The 17185-nt window shown below is 41.7% G+C and overlaps 1 protein-coding gene across 1 annotated transcript in view; it reads left to right on the top strand.

Moving 5' to 3' along the window:
* Positions 1–17185, top strand: part of ELOVL5 (ELOVL fatty acid elongase 5) — a 77559-nt gene that overhangs the window by 41279 nt on the left and 19095 nt on the right. The window contains exons 2-3 of the mRNA XM_028509215.2: positions 6015–6080; positions 8455–8642. Coding sequence (XP_028365016.1) covers positions 6023–6080; positions 8455–8642 — 246 coding nt within the window. The 5' untranslated portion in view covers positions 6015–6022. The remainder of the gene's footprint in view (positions 1–6014; positions 6081–8454; positions 8643–17185) is intronic.

Below are 17185 nucleotides of genomic sequence, written 5' to 3'. Positions count from 1 at the left end.
AGCTAACATCCTCTTTTAATATAGAGTAATTTATATAGAGAATGACCAGCCCAACTAATGTCTTTTCTTAGTGAGAGACTTAGAGTGAGGCATGATTATAACACAGTTGCATGGTAACCAAGAATACTCCTGAATTTGATAGTGGGAAGTGGCTTTTGAAAAATATGCATTAAAGAGGAATTCTTGAAAATCTCTTCTAATTGACTTACCTGTCTGTGTTTCCTACCCTTCTCTTGTTTTCATAGTCATCATTTTCTGTGTCTAGGCCTGGAACTAGTGAGTTAATAGCTTTAGGGTACTGTTGAGATTGCAGTTTTTTTTAATGTGTCCTATGACTCCTTAACATGATCCTGGGAAAAGCCCATGGCTTGAACGGGTGTGAGAGCCTCCTGTCTAAAGAGATGGGGACGCCATGCTTGGCTTGGTGTCAGCGTGATCTGGTTCCTGGGAGGTGGTGACCAGCCCTTGTTCCTGTCTGCTTGTGGAGGACCAGCCAGATCAAAGAATGGCTTATTCTTTTGTTGCATTTAGGATCAGGGCTCCTCTTCCATGGGCTCAGCGCCTGGGCTTGGTCCCTGCTAGTACAATTGTACAGAGCAGCTGTGTTCCCACTTGGCCCAGCTCGCCCAAGCTGTCTGTGAGTGACTCGGGTTACTGAGAAGTGATGTCACTGGCCCATGTGCAGCTTGGAAGGTGGGGACTATAGTAGTTCAGCAGGTTGCGGCCCTGGCAGTGTGGTTAGACATCTTGTGCAAAGTGGGTCATGCTGTTCCCATGATTCCAGATCAATAGGCAAAGTATCAAGGGTTTTTCAGGGCCCTGTGCCTCCCTCAGTCCTTTAGAAAAGTACTAAAGCTTGGCCCACGGGCCACTCAGCAAGTGCCCAGTTCACCCAGCGGGGCTGGCTGGCCTAGCCTGGCAGTGAAGAATTCATTTGCCGACACCTTTTGTGCTGTTCCTGTGGCACAGCAGATAGGCTCAGCAAGGGAGATGAGAAGGAAAAGGGCACGGTGCTGGCAGGCAGGCTGTAGCCAGGAGCATGAAGGGATGGTGGCAGCAAGAGCAGTTAAGGATTGGCACGCTTCCGTTCCCAGCCTGTGGGCCACACGCTCTGTGCAGTTGCACCATGTGATGGATGTCTGTGGACCACCTCTGAGCCAGGTCTGGGCACCCAGCAGGGAGTGGAGGACAGGCCTCCCAAGTTGCTGCCTGTCCTCTGCCCCTGGCCTGGCCTGTGGTCCTTGTGCAGGCCAAGCAGCCCTGAGCTGGGGGCCATTGCACCCACCTGTCCCTCTCACTGAAACACCCTTTCTCTGTTGTCACCACCTCAGGGTGGCCTTTCTGATTGCATTTCCCAAAGTGAATTCCCACTCTGTAATCCCACCACCTTTCCCCGGCTTTAATTTTTCTTGCCATCAGTTATATTACATAACATTTTATATGTGTGTGTTTCTACCCCAGCCTGGAATTTTTGTTCCCTTGTGGTTCTAGTGCCTCCTAGCCTGGCACATAAGAGGCACTCAGTAAGCATGTGGTATGAATTTAAAAAATGAATACATGGTAGTGAGGGATGTTAGATATGTGGCTGCCTAGACAGAAACATGACATCGTGCAGAGTACAGGATAAAAGCAAACCTCTGGTGAGTATGGTGTCTCTTGGTAACCTGTGTAAAAAACAAACAACCTGTCTGAGAAGGTTCCAGTTCATGTCCGGTTGTGGGTGTGGTGGGGGACATTTGGGGAAAACCTTGAACAGCAGAGTCTAGCACAGAGCCAGGCCCGGTGTGATTCACGGATTGGGACTCTGCCGGTCAGGGGCCTGCATTCCAGGGGTGGCCTCTGCACATCCTTCCTTCCTTTTCAACACAGACACTTCAGGAATAATGAGCAACTCTGAAAATGACAGTTATTTTCCACGCGTGTCTTTTTACAGAGTGTTTCACTAGCTATTTTACATGTTCCTGAAGTCTCATTGTGAAAAGTTCTGCAGACGTAAGGAGAAGAATTCTCAAGCAGAGAAGAAATGCAGTCTAAGAACAGACGTGCTGTTGCTGACAGAACCACCTCTTGTGTGTATTTTTGTGTAGAGGTGTTCCGTCTGAGAAAGACAAGAATGTTCCTGGGCTTGCCAGCTTCCAGGGGGCCTCATTTGAGGCAGGTTTAGACTTGGATGATTAGGACAGATGGCTGGTAACAGAATTCTTCAGTATCTCCAAATACTAAATTCCACACCCTTTGGTAGCCTGCTGCTGGGTTCAGTACACTTGGACTGAAATTTCACCGTATGTTTAATCAAGCTGCTTTTCTGTTGCTGTGATATTAGCCTAGTTTCTCAAGTTCACCTGTGTCCTAGGCATTGCCCTTGTAATGGTAGCTCATTCATACCACTTTCTTAAGGGCCGCATTTTTTTTCTAAGTCCACTCATGATCTTTCTCCTCCCCCAACTCAATCCCACAGGCCTGTTTCCCATCATTTTTAACATTTCTTTATACCTGTTTCCAGCTTTTCTGTGTCCTCCTTACACCAAAACTGGTCACAGCTCTCTGAAGGCCTGTTAGTTAAAAATTGTAACAATTCCCTACTGCTTTTGTCAGGGACATTCCTGATGTCAGACCCCAGGACACTGGTATTTGAACTTTATTTACAGTTTGGTATTAAATGTGTATGTACAGCCTGTTTTAGTACACATCATTCTAGCATCTACTTTTTTGCAAACTGGATTTTGTGTTTGGTTTACGGCATTGGGCTTTTCTCCCCATTGTGAAGGTCTTGTTTGTTCTCGGTCTCCAGGGGTGCTCCTTTGCATTTATTCCAGTTTAGCAATCCTTTGTACACGATAAGTGTTTGATATTTGTGTATTTAATTAGTATGTTCATTTTAGCCTTGTCTCTGGGTTTAGATCATGCCTCACACCTAAAAGTTCCTCTCTCCTGTGGTGTTATCAACTTCTCTACCTTTGTGGCTGGGGGCCTTTTAGGACTTGAAGTGGACATTGTGGCTTCTTACAACCACTGGGAGCTCACTGATGACATTTAGTGGATTGGCCCAGGTATAGAGTGCCAACCATGTCCCTCCTGAGAAGACTGGTGCCCACCAATGGCTGGAAGTACTTGTTGTGGAGTTGAGCCTGTGGCACACACACAGTGGGCAGCGTTTTCTGAGGGTTTACTGCATGCTAGGCACTGCCCTGAGGGCACCATCTGACCTTCTTAACAACCTTTAGAGGGAATTACTTTACTATTTCTTCTATTTTACAGATGGGTATTAAATAACATGTCCAAAGTCACATTGCTAGTAAGTGGAAAAAATAAGTTTCAAACCCATCATCGAACCACTTAATCACCTGCCAGTGTGTTACGCCTGCTCTTGGCTCCTTCATGCTTGATACCTGAGTAGTAGACCCCTCAGTGAGCTGTCTACCCAGCAAGCAATAGCAGGATCTAGATTTAAAATGTCTTGGAAGAAGTTAAGTCTATCTATCAGCTTGTCCATCAGTAATCCTTGCAATAGTCGTGGGGTTTATGACCTTGCTCCTCCTTGAGCAGTATCTTTATTTGCTTTTGATTGAGGTGCAAGGGACCCTGTGCCCTCCATATACATGGCCCACCATCCATCACAGATGACGTTAAATTGTGTTAGCAATTTAGATTTCAGAAAAACATAATGGTTGTCTCCCAAAATTAGCATTTTCTAGATAATTTTCATAAGTTATGCAAAAATAGATAAGACTATCACTTTTTTAAACTGCAGAACTTCTAACAGCCTTTCTATAGATAAAGTGTCCCAATTTAAGGGTAGAATCCTTAAATAAGAGGATTCTGTTTAGGAAATGCAAAGCTAGAGTGTCTTAAGATGTTCTAGAGTTTTTGTCCCCTGAAGAGATGCAGCTCAGGATAAGAATGGTCTTAGGAATGCAGTATGTTAAAAAGCTGTTTAATTTTTGAATTTCAGAAGCGACCTAGTGGCCTGGTTGTGTAACTATTGAGGGACAAAGGTGGCACACCCAATTGTTGGCTCTTGGATCTGTGGTGGCTTCTTGATTTCCAGCCATGGGTTGAAGGGGTGTGTGCCCTCCTGAGGTCCTTCCAAGGCTGGACAGATGTCAGGGCCAGAACCCTGGTAGCTTCTGCTCCCACCGTCCCTGATGGCCTCACGTAGCTCTGTCTCACAGGGGGGCTGGGTAGAGCCCACTCGGTAATTCCATGAGTTAGCCAAAGAATACATACACATCAGTGTAGCGAGCCAAGGAAAAGAAATAGCATTAAATGATTAACAACTTAATTAATAAGACTTAATTAATAGACTTAATTAATAAAAATTAATTAATTAATTTTTGCCTTTGCTCATGGAAGGTAAAATATTTGTAGTTATTTCTGTAAGAGTAATGACCACGAAAGCTGAAAGTGTATGCCTCCTAATGTTTATGTGTATGAAAATCTAGCTAATATGTATGAAAAGATGCATAGCTACCCTGTAAATGTAAATCTTAAATAGGGGGGAAATGCAGGGATTTATGAAATCTTAGAAGATGGGGTCAGATCTGTAACTATTGATATGATACTATCCTCAAGGTGTTCTATTAAGTGAAATCGAGTGAGTAACGCACAGCAGGTCCTGGAATAACGTCGTTTCACCACAATGTTGATGAGACTCCATAAGAACTTAACTCTCGTTTATATCAATTAGCCTGTGGTGAAATGGGTTTCATTTATGCGGCATTTTGCCACAGTTTGAAATGCCGCAGTTTGTATTGACGACACTAGGGGAGGACTTAACTATGTATACTTTTTGGTATAACAGTATCTTTTACAAGCTGTTTTTTTACTGTGACTCCCCCCACCACAGAGTACAAATATATTTTACACACAGCTGAGTACATGATACTTAAAAATATGATACAATAATATAAAAGATTTACAAAAAAACATTCATTCTTACTTTATTATAATCAGTTTATTAATTTTAATACAAACTTAGCCTCATCATCTCCTAATATATGATCTGCATCTACAACCCAAAGTTGTAAAAACACCCATTTGGCGTGACCTTTTTCGTGGTCAAAAGGGAAAAATCTTGGGAAATATGCCCAATAAATCTTACCATTAGGTTCCTTCTGACATTGGGGCTTAAGAGATTGTGGATGGAGGGAAGTGATGAGATTTTTTTTACCACTTCTATTCATTTTTTTTTCTGCTGTTGTTTTTGTTTATTGTTTTTAAGCCTTCTAGACTTAATTGAGTTGATTGTTTAGCACAATCGCTGGTTAGAAGAAAATACTCTGTAACCCTCTCCTCCCCCAGCCTGCACCTTCCCCCAGTGACACCTGGGACTGACTGCAGGGGTCCAGGGCTCCTGTCCCAGAGGTGCAGTGGGGAGGTGGGGGGGGGGGGTGCTGGGAGCCAGGTGCCTGGCCCTGACTGGCTGAGTGACCTGGGCCAGTTTCTTACCCTGTCTGAGCCAGAGGTCTTCATCTGTGCTGCCGTCTTGACCAAAAGTCCCTCTGGTTTGACCCTCTATTCATTTTTAATACTTGAATTTTCTACTGTGGGCATGAATGAAATATTACAAATAATAATAGACTTAACAAGCAGAGAAAACCGTCTTATTGTGGCATTCCTTTCTTTGATACAGCTCCTCCTGCCTTTGTTGTCTTAGCCCAGGCTTTGCTTTTTGCCCGGATTGGATCTGCTGCTGTCTGCCACCTTCCAGTCCCATCCTCCACTCCTCCCACTGAGATTTCAGCTTCACCAGAAGAGTTTTTACGGAGCTGAGAAACAGAGTTTAGACTGGCACTTCTAAAGTGAATTCTTGGGATTGTGTCTTTCCTTTTGATTTTCAAATTAGAACTAGCACATAAGTTACCTTTGTGAGTTAAAAAAAAATTTTAGCATGAGGAATTTAACCTTGTCCACAGCATATTCTTTGAAAAGAATTTGTTCTTGTTCTTTTATGAAAAAATACTGCGTAAGAAGCATTTTAAGTAGAGCTTAATGTTTTTTTTTTTCCTTAATAGGTTTTAAAATGGAAAATTTTGATGCATCACTTAGTACCTATTTCAAGGCATGGCTAGGCCCCCGAGGTAAGGTGGTTTTTGGTTTCACTTACTTTCCCTCCCTGCTCCCCCACTTCCCCAGTATAGCCGCTTGTAAATAAATGTTGCACCATGAGATTCTAGAAAACACGAGCATTTTCTATGATAAGACGAATGCTTTGTCCTGGATAACAAGGAGCTTGGAGAAGTCCTCTGATGTCATTGAAATGGTGAGTGTTCCCTGGCTGTTGGAGCAGAGAAACAGCTACTGTGACTCTCTGCTTGCTTTAGCTAGAGATCAAGTTATGCTGTACAGCTTGTAGCCTGAAAACGCCAAGATTTCACCATGATCACCTGTGTGTTTTCCTCAATTCTCTGAGTCTCCAGCTGAAACTGCCTTCCAAAATGCACTGCCGCACTAGCAGTTGAAACAAATTCTTTGCCTTTTACCATTTTTAGGGCTTTTTTATTTATTTATTTTTCATTTTTTAAATTTTAAAAATTTATTTTTAGAGAGAGGGGAAGGGAAGAAGAAAGAGAGGGAGAGAAACATCAGTATGTGGTTGCCTCTCACATGGCCCCCACTAAGGACCTGGCCTGCAGCCCAGGCATGTGCCCTGACTGGGAATTGAACCCGCGACCCTTTGGTTCACACCCTACGCTCAGTCCACTGAGCTACACCAGCCAGGGCTTTAGGGCTTTTTTAATGTCCTTTCATGTTGTGTCATGTCAGCAAGTAGATAAACACTTGCGTTCATTTTTTATATTTCTCTTTTAGAAAGTAAATCAGCTCCATGTTGCTTTCCTTTAATGTCATCTAAAATATCTTTAAAAAAATCTTCATTCAAGGATATGTTTATTGATTAGAGAAAGAGAGGAACATGAATGTAAGAGAAACCTCAGTCGGTTGCCTCCTGTATGCGCCACGACTGGAGATCGAACACGTAACCTTTTGATGTATGGGGTGGTGCTCCAAGCAAACTGAGCCATCTGGCCAGGGCTAGAATGTTTCTTAATGTCTTATCTATAAAGGAAGAACTTTATAAGTCCTTCCTTTATAAGTTGCCAAGTGGGAACTTATTTTCTCAGAATTGACAGTTAAAAACAAAGTGTTCAGAATCCCCTTGTTACGTTCACTGGGGCCAGCCACTTCCCTGAGGGACTTCTAAGAACCAGCAGTTCAGCAGAACTGACAGAAGCACCCTGAACCACCCTAGCACAGCTTGTGGGAGAGGGTGGAGGCCATCTCCCTCTGAAGCCACGGAAGAAAGCCAGGAACTCCGGGGAATTTAAAGTGTCTGCAAGAAAATAGACTGACAGTAGTTCCCCCTAGTAGACAGAGGCTTGTCCTCCAAGGTCAAGGGAAAAAGCATTGGAGAAATAGCAAGATGGTCCAGCCAGGAGGTCAAAGAAGGCCAGAGGCTGTCCTCACTAACAGCTGTTTCTCAGAGGATGCAGGAGGTGAAACCTGCATGTGCCTTGAGCTCCAGATTAGGGGGCCCTGAGAAAGCTACAGGTTTGGGGGCTCACTATAGCAGGATGTGGAGGGGAATATGCTGCAGAGGTGGTTTCCTGGGAGTCAGCCAGAGAGGAAGTTGACTTGCAGTGGACAGATAACACGGGTAGAGGATTGGACTGCCAGGAACTTCACTCCCATCCAAGGAGACGGCTGTCAGATTGCTGCCGGCAGCTGCTTAGAACGATTTCCCTTTTCCTCATTCTTACCTAGGAAAAGGGATGGGAGCAAGGGAGGTCTCTCCTATACCAGTAGATCCCTTGAATCCTTGTACATCTTCTCTTTCAAGCTTCTACTCCTCACATGGTTCTTATATACTTTAAATAGTCACTTGCTGATCATTGCTGCTTCACCCTCACCTAAAAAAAAAAAATCAGTGTGCCCTGTGCTGTTGACCATTGCGCTCACAGCGGATGCTGCCCGTCTACTCAGTGACCATCAGTAAGCTGGCTAAATGGCACATTTTCTCAGAGTCCATGCATGCTGGGAGGACTTGCTGACTCTTGGCTGAGATAGAGGACTTCAGAGTTCCAAGACTGCCATTTCTAGGGTTTCGTTATCCCATGCATAATTTAACAAATCAGGTTAATAAATCCAGTTAGTGGAAAATTTAGCTTTCTCCTCCTTTTTTTAAAGATTTGTTGGAAAGGATTTTTAAAATTATTTTACTTAGCAAAAACCATGAGTAATACTCACATTATTGTTCAAACATGTAACAAGCAGCTTCACCTTGTATGACCCAGATTGAAACCTCACACTTCCTCTTGTTGTCTTGCTAGTATTAAGAATGCCAGGTAACTGTTACAAAATTGTGGTCAGAGAAATTTTTTTACTATTTGAAAAATGTGGTGACTTTTAATATTTACTTGATTAATCACTAAATACTGTTCCTCTATTTTTTTCCAGATACCAGAGTAAAAGGATGGTTTCTTCTGGACAATTATATACCTACTTTTATCTGCTCCCTCATATATTTACTAATCGTGTGGCTGGGACCAAAATACATGAAGAACAGGCAGCCCTTCTCTTGCCGAGGAATTTTAGTGGTGTATAACCTGGGGCTCACGCTGCTGTCTCTCTACATGTTCTGTGAGGTAGGTTAGAGGTTAACACATGCTTGCTCTCACCTTACTCGTGCACTGTCCTGAACTGTGTTCCTAAATGAAGAAAGGATGGTGAGAGAACTGGGCATGCAAGTACACTTATTCATGCCATTTGAGTATGTTTTAAAAGTGATTTTTCAAAATGCCAGACCTCTTTGTACAAATACGGCTTCTGTTTGTGCAAATAGCCTTTGCTATTGATTCTCATGTTTCATTTTATATTTAGAATTAAAATAAATATTTCAGAAATACCCTCATGCAAACAAAATACAGAGTGGAAAATGAACAAAATGTAAAACACTAAACTTGTTATAAGCATTTTATTAAGCATTTAATAAATAGTTCTTGTTTGGGGGTGGGGAGGAAGGAAGTGGGTGTTTCTTGAGTCTGGGCATGTTTGTGGTAAGTCAGCCTCTCTATCCTGATCTGATCACTGTAAATAGTTTTGAGATCTGATTTTTTATAAGCTAAGAAGAGTGGATATGAGCTCTGCTGTTAAGGTTGGAATGGTCTGCATATGTTCAGACTATAGTTATTTCTTCTACATAACTGAAATGTTGAAAACCACCTTCAGTGATCTCAACGGCAAATGTAGCTTAAATAAAAATGAAAGACAAAGCAGAATCAATACCATGTCCTTCCTGTTTTGCAAAGTGTAGTAATATAGCCTTTAAAGCTACAGGGCAGCGGAGACGTCCCTCCAGTGGTAAACACAATTTGTGTGCAGTTTTAGGGGAAGGGCTACGCCTTTCAAGCTTACAGCACAGATGTTTTACAATGCAAAACTATTGCTACGCCTCTGGGGTGGAGAATTAAGCCATACATAAACACTTTTAAGCAGTCCTATTTAAATTGTTAACCTTTTTGTGAGGCTTTAATTCTTCAAGGAGTAGTAAAGAAAATAAGGGGAGGAGGAGAATCTTAAAGTTAATGTTTAAAGAAAGAATAAATTTGCCATCAGCCCCAGGCTGTGCTGCCTCCCTGTCTGCCTGTGGCTGTGTGCGAGAGTGGCTGCGGGTGTACAATCTGTCGAAAGCCTTGCGTTTGAACGGCGGAGGTGTGGTAGCTGGGGATGATCTGTGTCTTGTTCTCCCACACGCGTTTCAGAAGCCATGGTAAAGATTCTGTGACTAGAACAGTAGATGCTGCTATCTGTACTTACATTCTTGACACTCTGTCAAATACTTACAAGTCCTTTTTTGCTTTTTTCTGTCCCATTCTAGAACGAAGGCAGTTTAATTAGCCTCCAAGATGGATATTGCAGGACGGAGGCAGGGCCAGTGCCCGGGACTGACTCCTGGGCCCAGCCCTGTGCATGTCTGTATGTGTTGAAGGGGCAGAACCGCAGCAAGCTGTCAGGTTTTTCAGAGTGAACTGTTTACTTTCCCATAATTGATAGATGATAGAGCTATTTCCTTAAGAAAGCTTTTATAGAGTTTATTATTATACGTAGCAGTCGTCTAAGGAAAAATATTTAAGATTATTAAATCTCATAGAACTTAAACATCTGCCGTAAATGTTTCTTTAACCATAGAGATACAGCTGTAACTTCATAATTTAACCTCTCTTAAACAGACAGTTTCTTGGTGAAGAGAGGAGGCAAAGTGCTGTATAAATTACAGCTATGCATAAATGACCAAATTAGGGGTTCCGAAGGCATTATAAGAAGGAGTATAGATTTTCTGCTGACAGCTCATGAGAACAACAGGCATTGAGCAGTGCACAAGCATTGACTGTAGAGATTTAATATACAGAGGAGGGAAATAACAGTTTTAACTTACAGTTTAAAGTACCTAGAGAAATAATAGGTAAGGGGGCAATAATTCCTTAAATTAAATCAAGATTATAAACTCTACCCAGATCGGATATGCTTCCATTGGAAATAAGCCCTGGTACTCCAACTTAAATGATGTTTCCACATGGGTTTTTTTCTGACCTTTTTCTGTACTTACGTAAACTCATCAGGAATACTGTTAGAACATACCATTTGTCAAGTTTGTAATTTCACTGTAGCTACTGTTTTTTCTTTTTCAACTTAGAATTTATATCCTAGTGAGTACTAAAACATAGGAGGGCGGTCGTGGAGTTGTACAATGGCAAACCGAGGCGATCGTGGAGCCCCCCTGACCCCCCTTGCTTCAGAGAACAATCCCAAGGGTCACAGCATTCACCTGTGGCCACGCAGCTGGCAGGGTCCTGACTGTCGGTCTCCAGGGTACACCCTTTTGCTTGTCTACATATTTGGGTCTGTAAAGAGTTGAAAAAATACTTAGTCCTTGCTATTTTTCTTTATTTAATCCTGTGGCATGAGTTCACAGCTGCCTTTGAGAGTTCTATGTTAAGACAAATGAAATTGTCACCAAAGCAGACAAGGAGAAATCTTAAAAAGGAAAGGGGGGGACACAGAAACTTTAAGATTGTTAGAAGAAAGTAAATGACAGTTTTAAAATCAAGTAATTTAGTTTAAAATATGGGGGAAAAGTAGATTCGTTCATAGTTTATTCATTTAAAATTAATTAAGATTAAATTAATTAAGGAATTAAAGAAATTAAAAGGAAAATCGTGGCATTACTCCTAATTGTCTCATGAATTTAGTATTTATTTCCAGGAAAAAGGTCCTAGATTTCTGATTAGAAATATGTTTGAACAGTGGGATGTTTTAGATTGAAAGTGCAGGACTTTATGGCAAGCCTTTTAGTTTTTACATGTTCAGTTAGGTGCTAAGATCACAGTCAGTGGTGAAGGCTCAGAAATAAAATTTGAAGTTATAGAAGAGAAATAACTTAGTTTGCATTACTCAGCTTTGTGAAACTTCCCTCATAGCAAACGTAAAAATCTCTTGTTCCTTTCTTCCCCCCAGAGATTCAGGACATTTCATCTGAATAAATGCCCCACTGTTTTTGTTTGTTTGTTTGTTTGTTTGTTTGTTTTTTAAACTATCCACATGTCCCTTGTTCCCAAGCCCCAGATTGGGATTCCCCACCTACCCAACATGAAATTGTGGCCTTTCTGAATTATGCAGCATATACCCAGGCTGGACTCAAGTTTCCCTTGGCCCACCTAGCAAGCTGTCCAAGCCACTTCTAATTCCTTTGTGTGTTAACATATCACACATAGGGTTTCCACTTAGGCAGCTGCTCTGTCCTGATGTGGAACCATTTTGGTGTGTCTCTCCTCTCCTCTTCACCCCTGGCCTCACCACTCTAAGCAAAGAGGATCTAAGTGCTTGATTTGCTACCATCCAAGAGGGACCATCCCTGTTAATCAGCCTGCTTCTATGCACTGATGCCTGGACTTATCAGTAGCTGCTGGGGGCAGTATTGCACAGCCCACGTGGCTTGGAACTGAGAGAACTGCCCGCTAACCTTTCTTAGGAGGAGACACTGAGCTTCCTTATAGCCTGTCCATTATGCCCAGCTCTCCTTGGGTCCCCTCTGCCCCCTCCACACCAGGCTCTTTCATCTTAGGTCCCTACCCTTTAAAAATCCCCTCCTCCTTTCTGATCTCAGCCTACCTCAGTTTCACAACCTCCGTCTCATTTTTGAGGACTCTCTCAAGGATCAGTTCCTCTGTGAAGTTGTGAGAGGACTAAGCTACAGAGGAATGGTTTTTTAGTGTGGTTTGCTTCCCCATTCCCAAGGATTATGACACATTCCTTTCCATTAAAGTGCTCTGGTAGATGTGCCCTGAGCATCCTTTCACACAGGATGAGTGTTGTTACAATGTTTCTTACACATCTTTGTCTCCCCTTTGTTGGTATGGTCCACCAAATGTGTCCTGAGCATTAAGCTAGAAAAAAAGCAAATGCCAGAGCCATCATTTTACTTTATTCAAGAAAGACAGATCACAGATTACAGACAATATTATTTTTTGAGTATGTATGTGTGTTTATTCCCTTGCAAGTAGAGCTGTATGTTGTAAGTAGTGTGAGAGAATTCTCACACACACATATTCAGAACATTTAAAATGTAATTTTAAAACAGTGATTGATAGCTAACTGGGTAGATGGATCTGGATTTGCATAGATATAAAACTTCTTTCTTTCCCTTTGCAGTTTTCATATTAACTTATAATTTTGAACTATAAAATATGGAAAATAAAATTACATGATGTCTATGTATCCAACAAATACTGACATTTTCTTATTGGTTTGAATTTTTTGTCTATAAAACATAACAAAATGTATTTAAAGTATAGCTCCTTGGATGTAAATTTCTTCTGAAATTCATATATTTCTTATCTAGAAATATTTTAATGCTTTTATTACATATGTATGTATGTATACATGACAATATATGGCATATTCTGAGACAGTTTCTTAAAATTCACACAGCCCGGGCTGGTGTGGCTCAGTGGATTGAGCACAGGCCTGTGAACCAAAGGGTCACTGGTTCGATTCCCAGTCAGGGCACATGCCTGTGTTATAGGCCAGGTCCCCGTCAGGGGGGTGTGAGAGGCAACCACACATTGATGTTTCTCTCTCTCTCTTTTTCCCTCCTTTCCCCTCTCTCTAAAAATAAATGAATACAATCTTTTTTTTAAAAAAAACAGCCAAACATTTTAAAATTTTACATAAACGGTATACTGTTTATACTCATTTTCAAATAACTTTCTTCAGTCAATATTATACAAGGTCTGTCCAGAAAGTATCCAGTCACGTAATATGAAATATACATTTATTAAAAAAGATACAAGATACAAGAAACAGTGTATATAGGACAATGATGCCTGAGCCCCTTCAAAGTAGGCACCTTGGGACTTCATACAGTTCTCCCAGTCACCATCAACTGCCTTGTCTTATTTTCATGAATCTCATCAATGGTCTGAAATCTCTTCCCTTTCAAAGGTGATTTCAGTTTTGAGACAAGCCAGAAGTTGCAGGGCACCAAATCTGGCTGTAGGAGGGCTGAGTCAACTGGGTGATTTGATGTCTCGCCAAAGAACTCTGCACAAGATGTGATTCATGAGTGGGTGCGTTGTTGTGATGAAGCTGCCAATCAGCAGTTGCCCATAGCTGCAGCCTTCTGAATCAGAATAGTTTCCATGGAGGAATGTTCAAGCTTAATGCAAATTTAGATGCAGATTCATTGCTCTATTCAGTCATTTTGAATGCAACGGCCACACAGTACACATGCCCACTCTGTGGCGCTTACCACCCCCACTGACTATTACAGTGAAGTCATCATTGTTCACACATGCATATTCCAGTCCACCCTCCTCGGCTGCCAGGTTACACTGATGTCACACAAACCAAATTATTAAGTTTAATTTCTCTGTGTTATTTTAGTGTCAGAATTTCTTATATCATTTCATCTGGGTTTGGGGGGCGGTGAGGGGATGGACATAGGTTTCCAGTTAACAGTTGTGTCAAATGTCCTTGGACGTGTCTGCTTGTTCAAATTCGACTGGTTTTTGTTTTTACCAGATGTGCATGTAGAAGTTTAATGACTGAATCTGACCTTCTCTAGCCTTTTAGTGGGAAAATTTAATGCATTTTCATTTAGCATATTAATTATTTATATTTGGAGTAATTTAAATCTTTTATGTGTGTACATGCTTTTTTTGTCCTTGTTTTCTTTTCTGCTTTCTGTTGACTATAATTGTACTGATTTGTAAGTTATTCATTCTATTTCTGTTAGTTACCCATAAGTTTTTAAAACGTGTTGTTTACTTAATAATGTCTAAATGATTATTTCTATTTTCCTGAATAATATAAGGACCTTAGAATATTTCATCTCTGATTCCCCATTCTCCATGTTATTGTCAGCAAGTGTTTTGGTTCCACCTCTTCCTAAGGTCCTGAATTGTCATCTTTATCACAATCAATACTTAGTGATTGTTTTTCTCTCTTGATTTGTGAAATCCATTCTTTCCTTGCAGGTTCAGTTTTCTTCTGAAGTGGTTCTTTTCTCTGAAGGATAAATTCTATAACTCCCTGTCTGATATAATTTCATTTGTCTTTATGCTCGAATAGTATTTTAGCAGGGTGTAGATTCTACATTAACAGTTCTTTTTTCTCAGCACCTAGATTTATTCTTTTTTAAAATATATTTTATTGATTATGCTATTACAGTTGTCCCATTTCCCCCCTTCTCTCCCCTCCACCCTGTACCCCCTCTCCCACTCACATTCCCCCCCTTTAGTTCATGTCCATGTGTCATACTTATGAGTTCTTTAGCTTCTACATTTCCCGTACTATTCTTGCCCTCCCCCTATCTATATTCAACCTACATTCTATGCTACTTATTCTCTATACCTTTTCCCCCTCTCTCCTCTTCCCACCCCTCTGCTGCTAACCCTCCATTTCTGTGGTTCTGTTCCTGTTCTAGTTGTTTACTTAGTTTCTTTTGGTTTTGCTTTAGGTGTGGTTGTTAATAATTGTGAGTTTGCTGTCCTTTTACTATACATGTCTTTTCTTTATCTTCTTTTCTTAGATAAGTCCCTTTAGCATTTCATAAAATAAGGGCTTGGTGATGATGAACTCCTTTAACTTGACCTTATCTGAGAAGCACTTTATCTGCCCTCCCATTCTAAATGAGAGCTTTGCTGGATAGAGCAATCTGGGATGTAGGTCCTTGTCTTTCATGACTTGGAATATTTCTTTCCAGCCCCTTCTTGCCTCCAAGGTCTCTTTGGAGATATCAGCTGACAGTCTGATGGGAACTCCTTTGTAGGTTACTGTCCCCTTATCTCTTGCTGCTTCTAGGATTCTCTCCTTCGTTGTTACCTTGGCTAATGTAATTATGATGTGCCTTGATGTGTTTCTTCTTGGGTCCAACTTCTTTGGGGCTCTCTGAGCTTCTTGGATTTCTTGGAAGACTGTTCCCTTTGCCAGAGTGGGGAAGTTCTCCTTTATTATTTGTTCAGATACGTGCTCAATTTGTTGCTTTTCCCTTCCCATTCTGGTACTCCTATAATTCGGATGTTGGAACGTTTAAAGGTGTCCTGGATGCTCTTAATCTTTTCCTCATTTTTTTGAATTCTTATTTCATCATGCTTTCCTGCTTGGTTGATTCTATCTTCCTTCTGGTCCACTGTATTGTTTTGAGACTCAGATTCCTTCCTTTCACTATTGGCTCTCCTCCGCGTATCTTCCTGCATCTCTTTTATGGTAACCTGCATCCTTTCATCTAATTTGCTCTCCAAATCAACCAGTTCTGTGAGCTTTCTGATCACCAGTGTTTTGAACTGTGCATCTGATAGATTGGCTATTTCTTGATCGCTGAAAAGGATGAGTCCTGGGGGACTGATCTGTTCTGTTGGAAACATGTCTTTCCCTGTCTCTCCTTTTTTTTTTCTGGTCTGGTCGCTCTTGTTACGGTGGGGGTCGGAGCCTTAGGTGTTCACCGGGGCTGGGCACCCCGGTCGCTAGATTGTGACGTTAAATGTGGGGGCGGGGGTGGGAGCGGGGGCGGAAGGGAACAATGGCGGTAGTTCCCTTCTCCTGGGCTCAGACCCTTCTCTGGGATCCTGGGCTGCGAGCTCTGCCCTGGTCCACAATCGCTGCCTCACTGGGTCCGCCAGCTGCAGCTTGCGTACTCAGGGATCACCACTGCGTTCTTGTGCCCCGGATGGCTGTCGCGCCGATTTCGCACCGAATTTTCCCCGCCCTCCACGCACCGCCGACCGGTGCCAGCCCCACGCCCGCTCGGCTCGTCTTCTCCTACCAGTCTGGATGTACGGGTCTACTTCAACTTCTTGGCTGTCCGACTTCCATTCAGATAAATCCTCTGTCAGTTCTGGGTGTTATTCTGTCTGTAAATTATTGTTGTTCTAATCTTGATTGTGCAAGGAGGTACGGTGCATCCACCTATTCCTCCATCTTGCCGGAAGTCCCCAGATTTATTCTAAAGAAGTATGTTGCAGTCTCATTGTTCATTTGTAGGTAATCTTTTTCTTTCCAGGTATTTTTAAATTACATCTAAAAATAAAATAGTGTGCCTAGTCATTTATTTTTATTTATCTCATTCATGGCTTGCATGCCTGAAATCTGAGAATTGGTATGCTTTATTAATTTGAGAAGGAACTTGGCATCATCTCCTTGACTGGAGCCTTTTCTCCTCCATCTCCATTGCCTCCCAGAGTTCCTGTTAGACGTGTGTTGGACATTCTTGGGCTCCAAGTATCCTCTGTCTCTTGCATTTGTTGCAGCTCTGTATCTTTGCTCTTCATTCTTCTAATTCACTCATACTGAGTTGTCTAATCTGGTCTTCCATTTCATTTATTTTTAGTTTCAACGGCTAGCTTATTTCTAAATGTTCACTGCTCATTCTTTTTTCATTCTGTAACATGAAAGACTGCTTTTCTCCTCCATGATAGAATGACAGTGATCTCCAAACTTAACCATTTATTTACTATATTGCTTTTAAAATATTCTTTAAAAAGCTTTCTTTCAGCAACATTTGGGAGTTCATGCCTCTGGGAATAATTATGAATCTATATTAAATGTATTTAGCTTTTTAAAAACAAAAAAGAGAACAGTTTATCAGGTGTCCTGTTAAGCATCCCAAAGTAGTATCTCTAGGGTCATCTCA

Source organism: Phyllostomus discolor, chromosome 4 (genome assembly GCF_004126475.2).
Source record: "Phyllostomus discolor isolate MPI-MPIP mPhyDis1 chromosome 4, mPhyDis1.pri.v3, whole genome shotgun sequence".
Lineage (NCBI taxonomy): Eukaryota > Metazoa > Chordata > Mammalia > Chiroptera > Phyllostomidae > Phyllostomus > Phyllostomus discolor.
The sequence above is the reverse complement of the archived record's forward strand: the minus strand, read 5'-3'. Positions and strand labels throughout refer to the sequence as shown.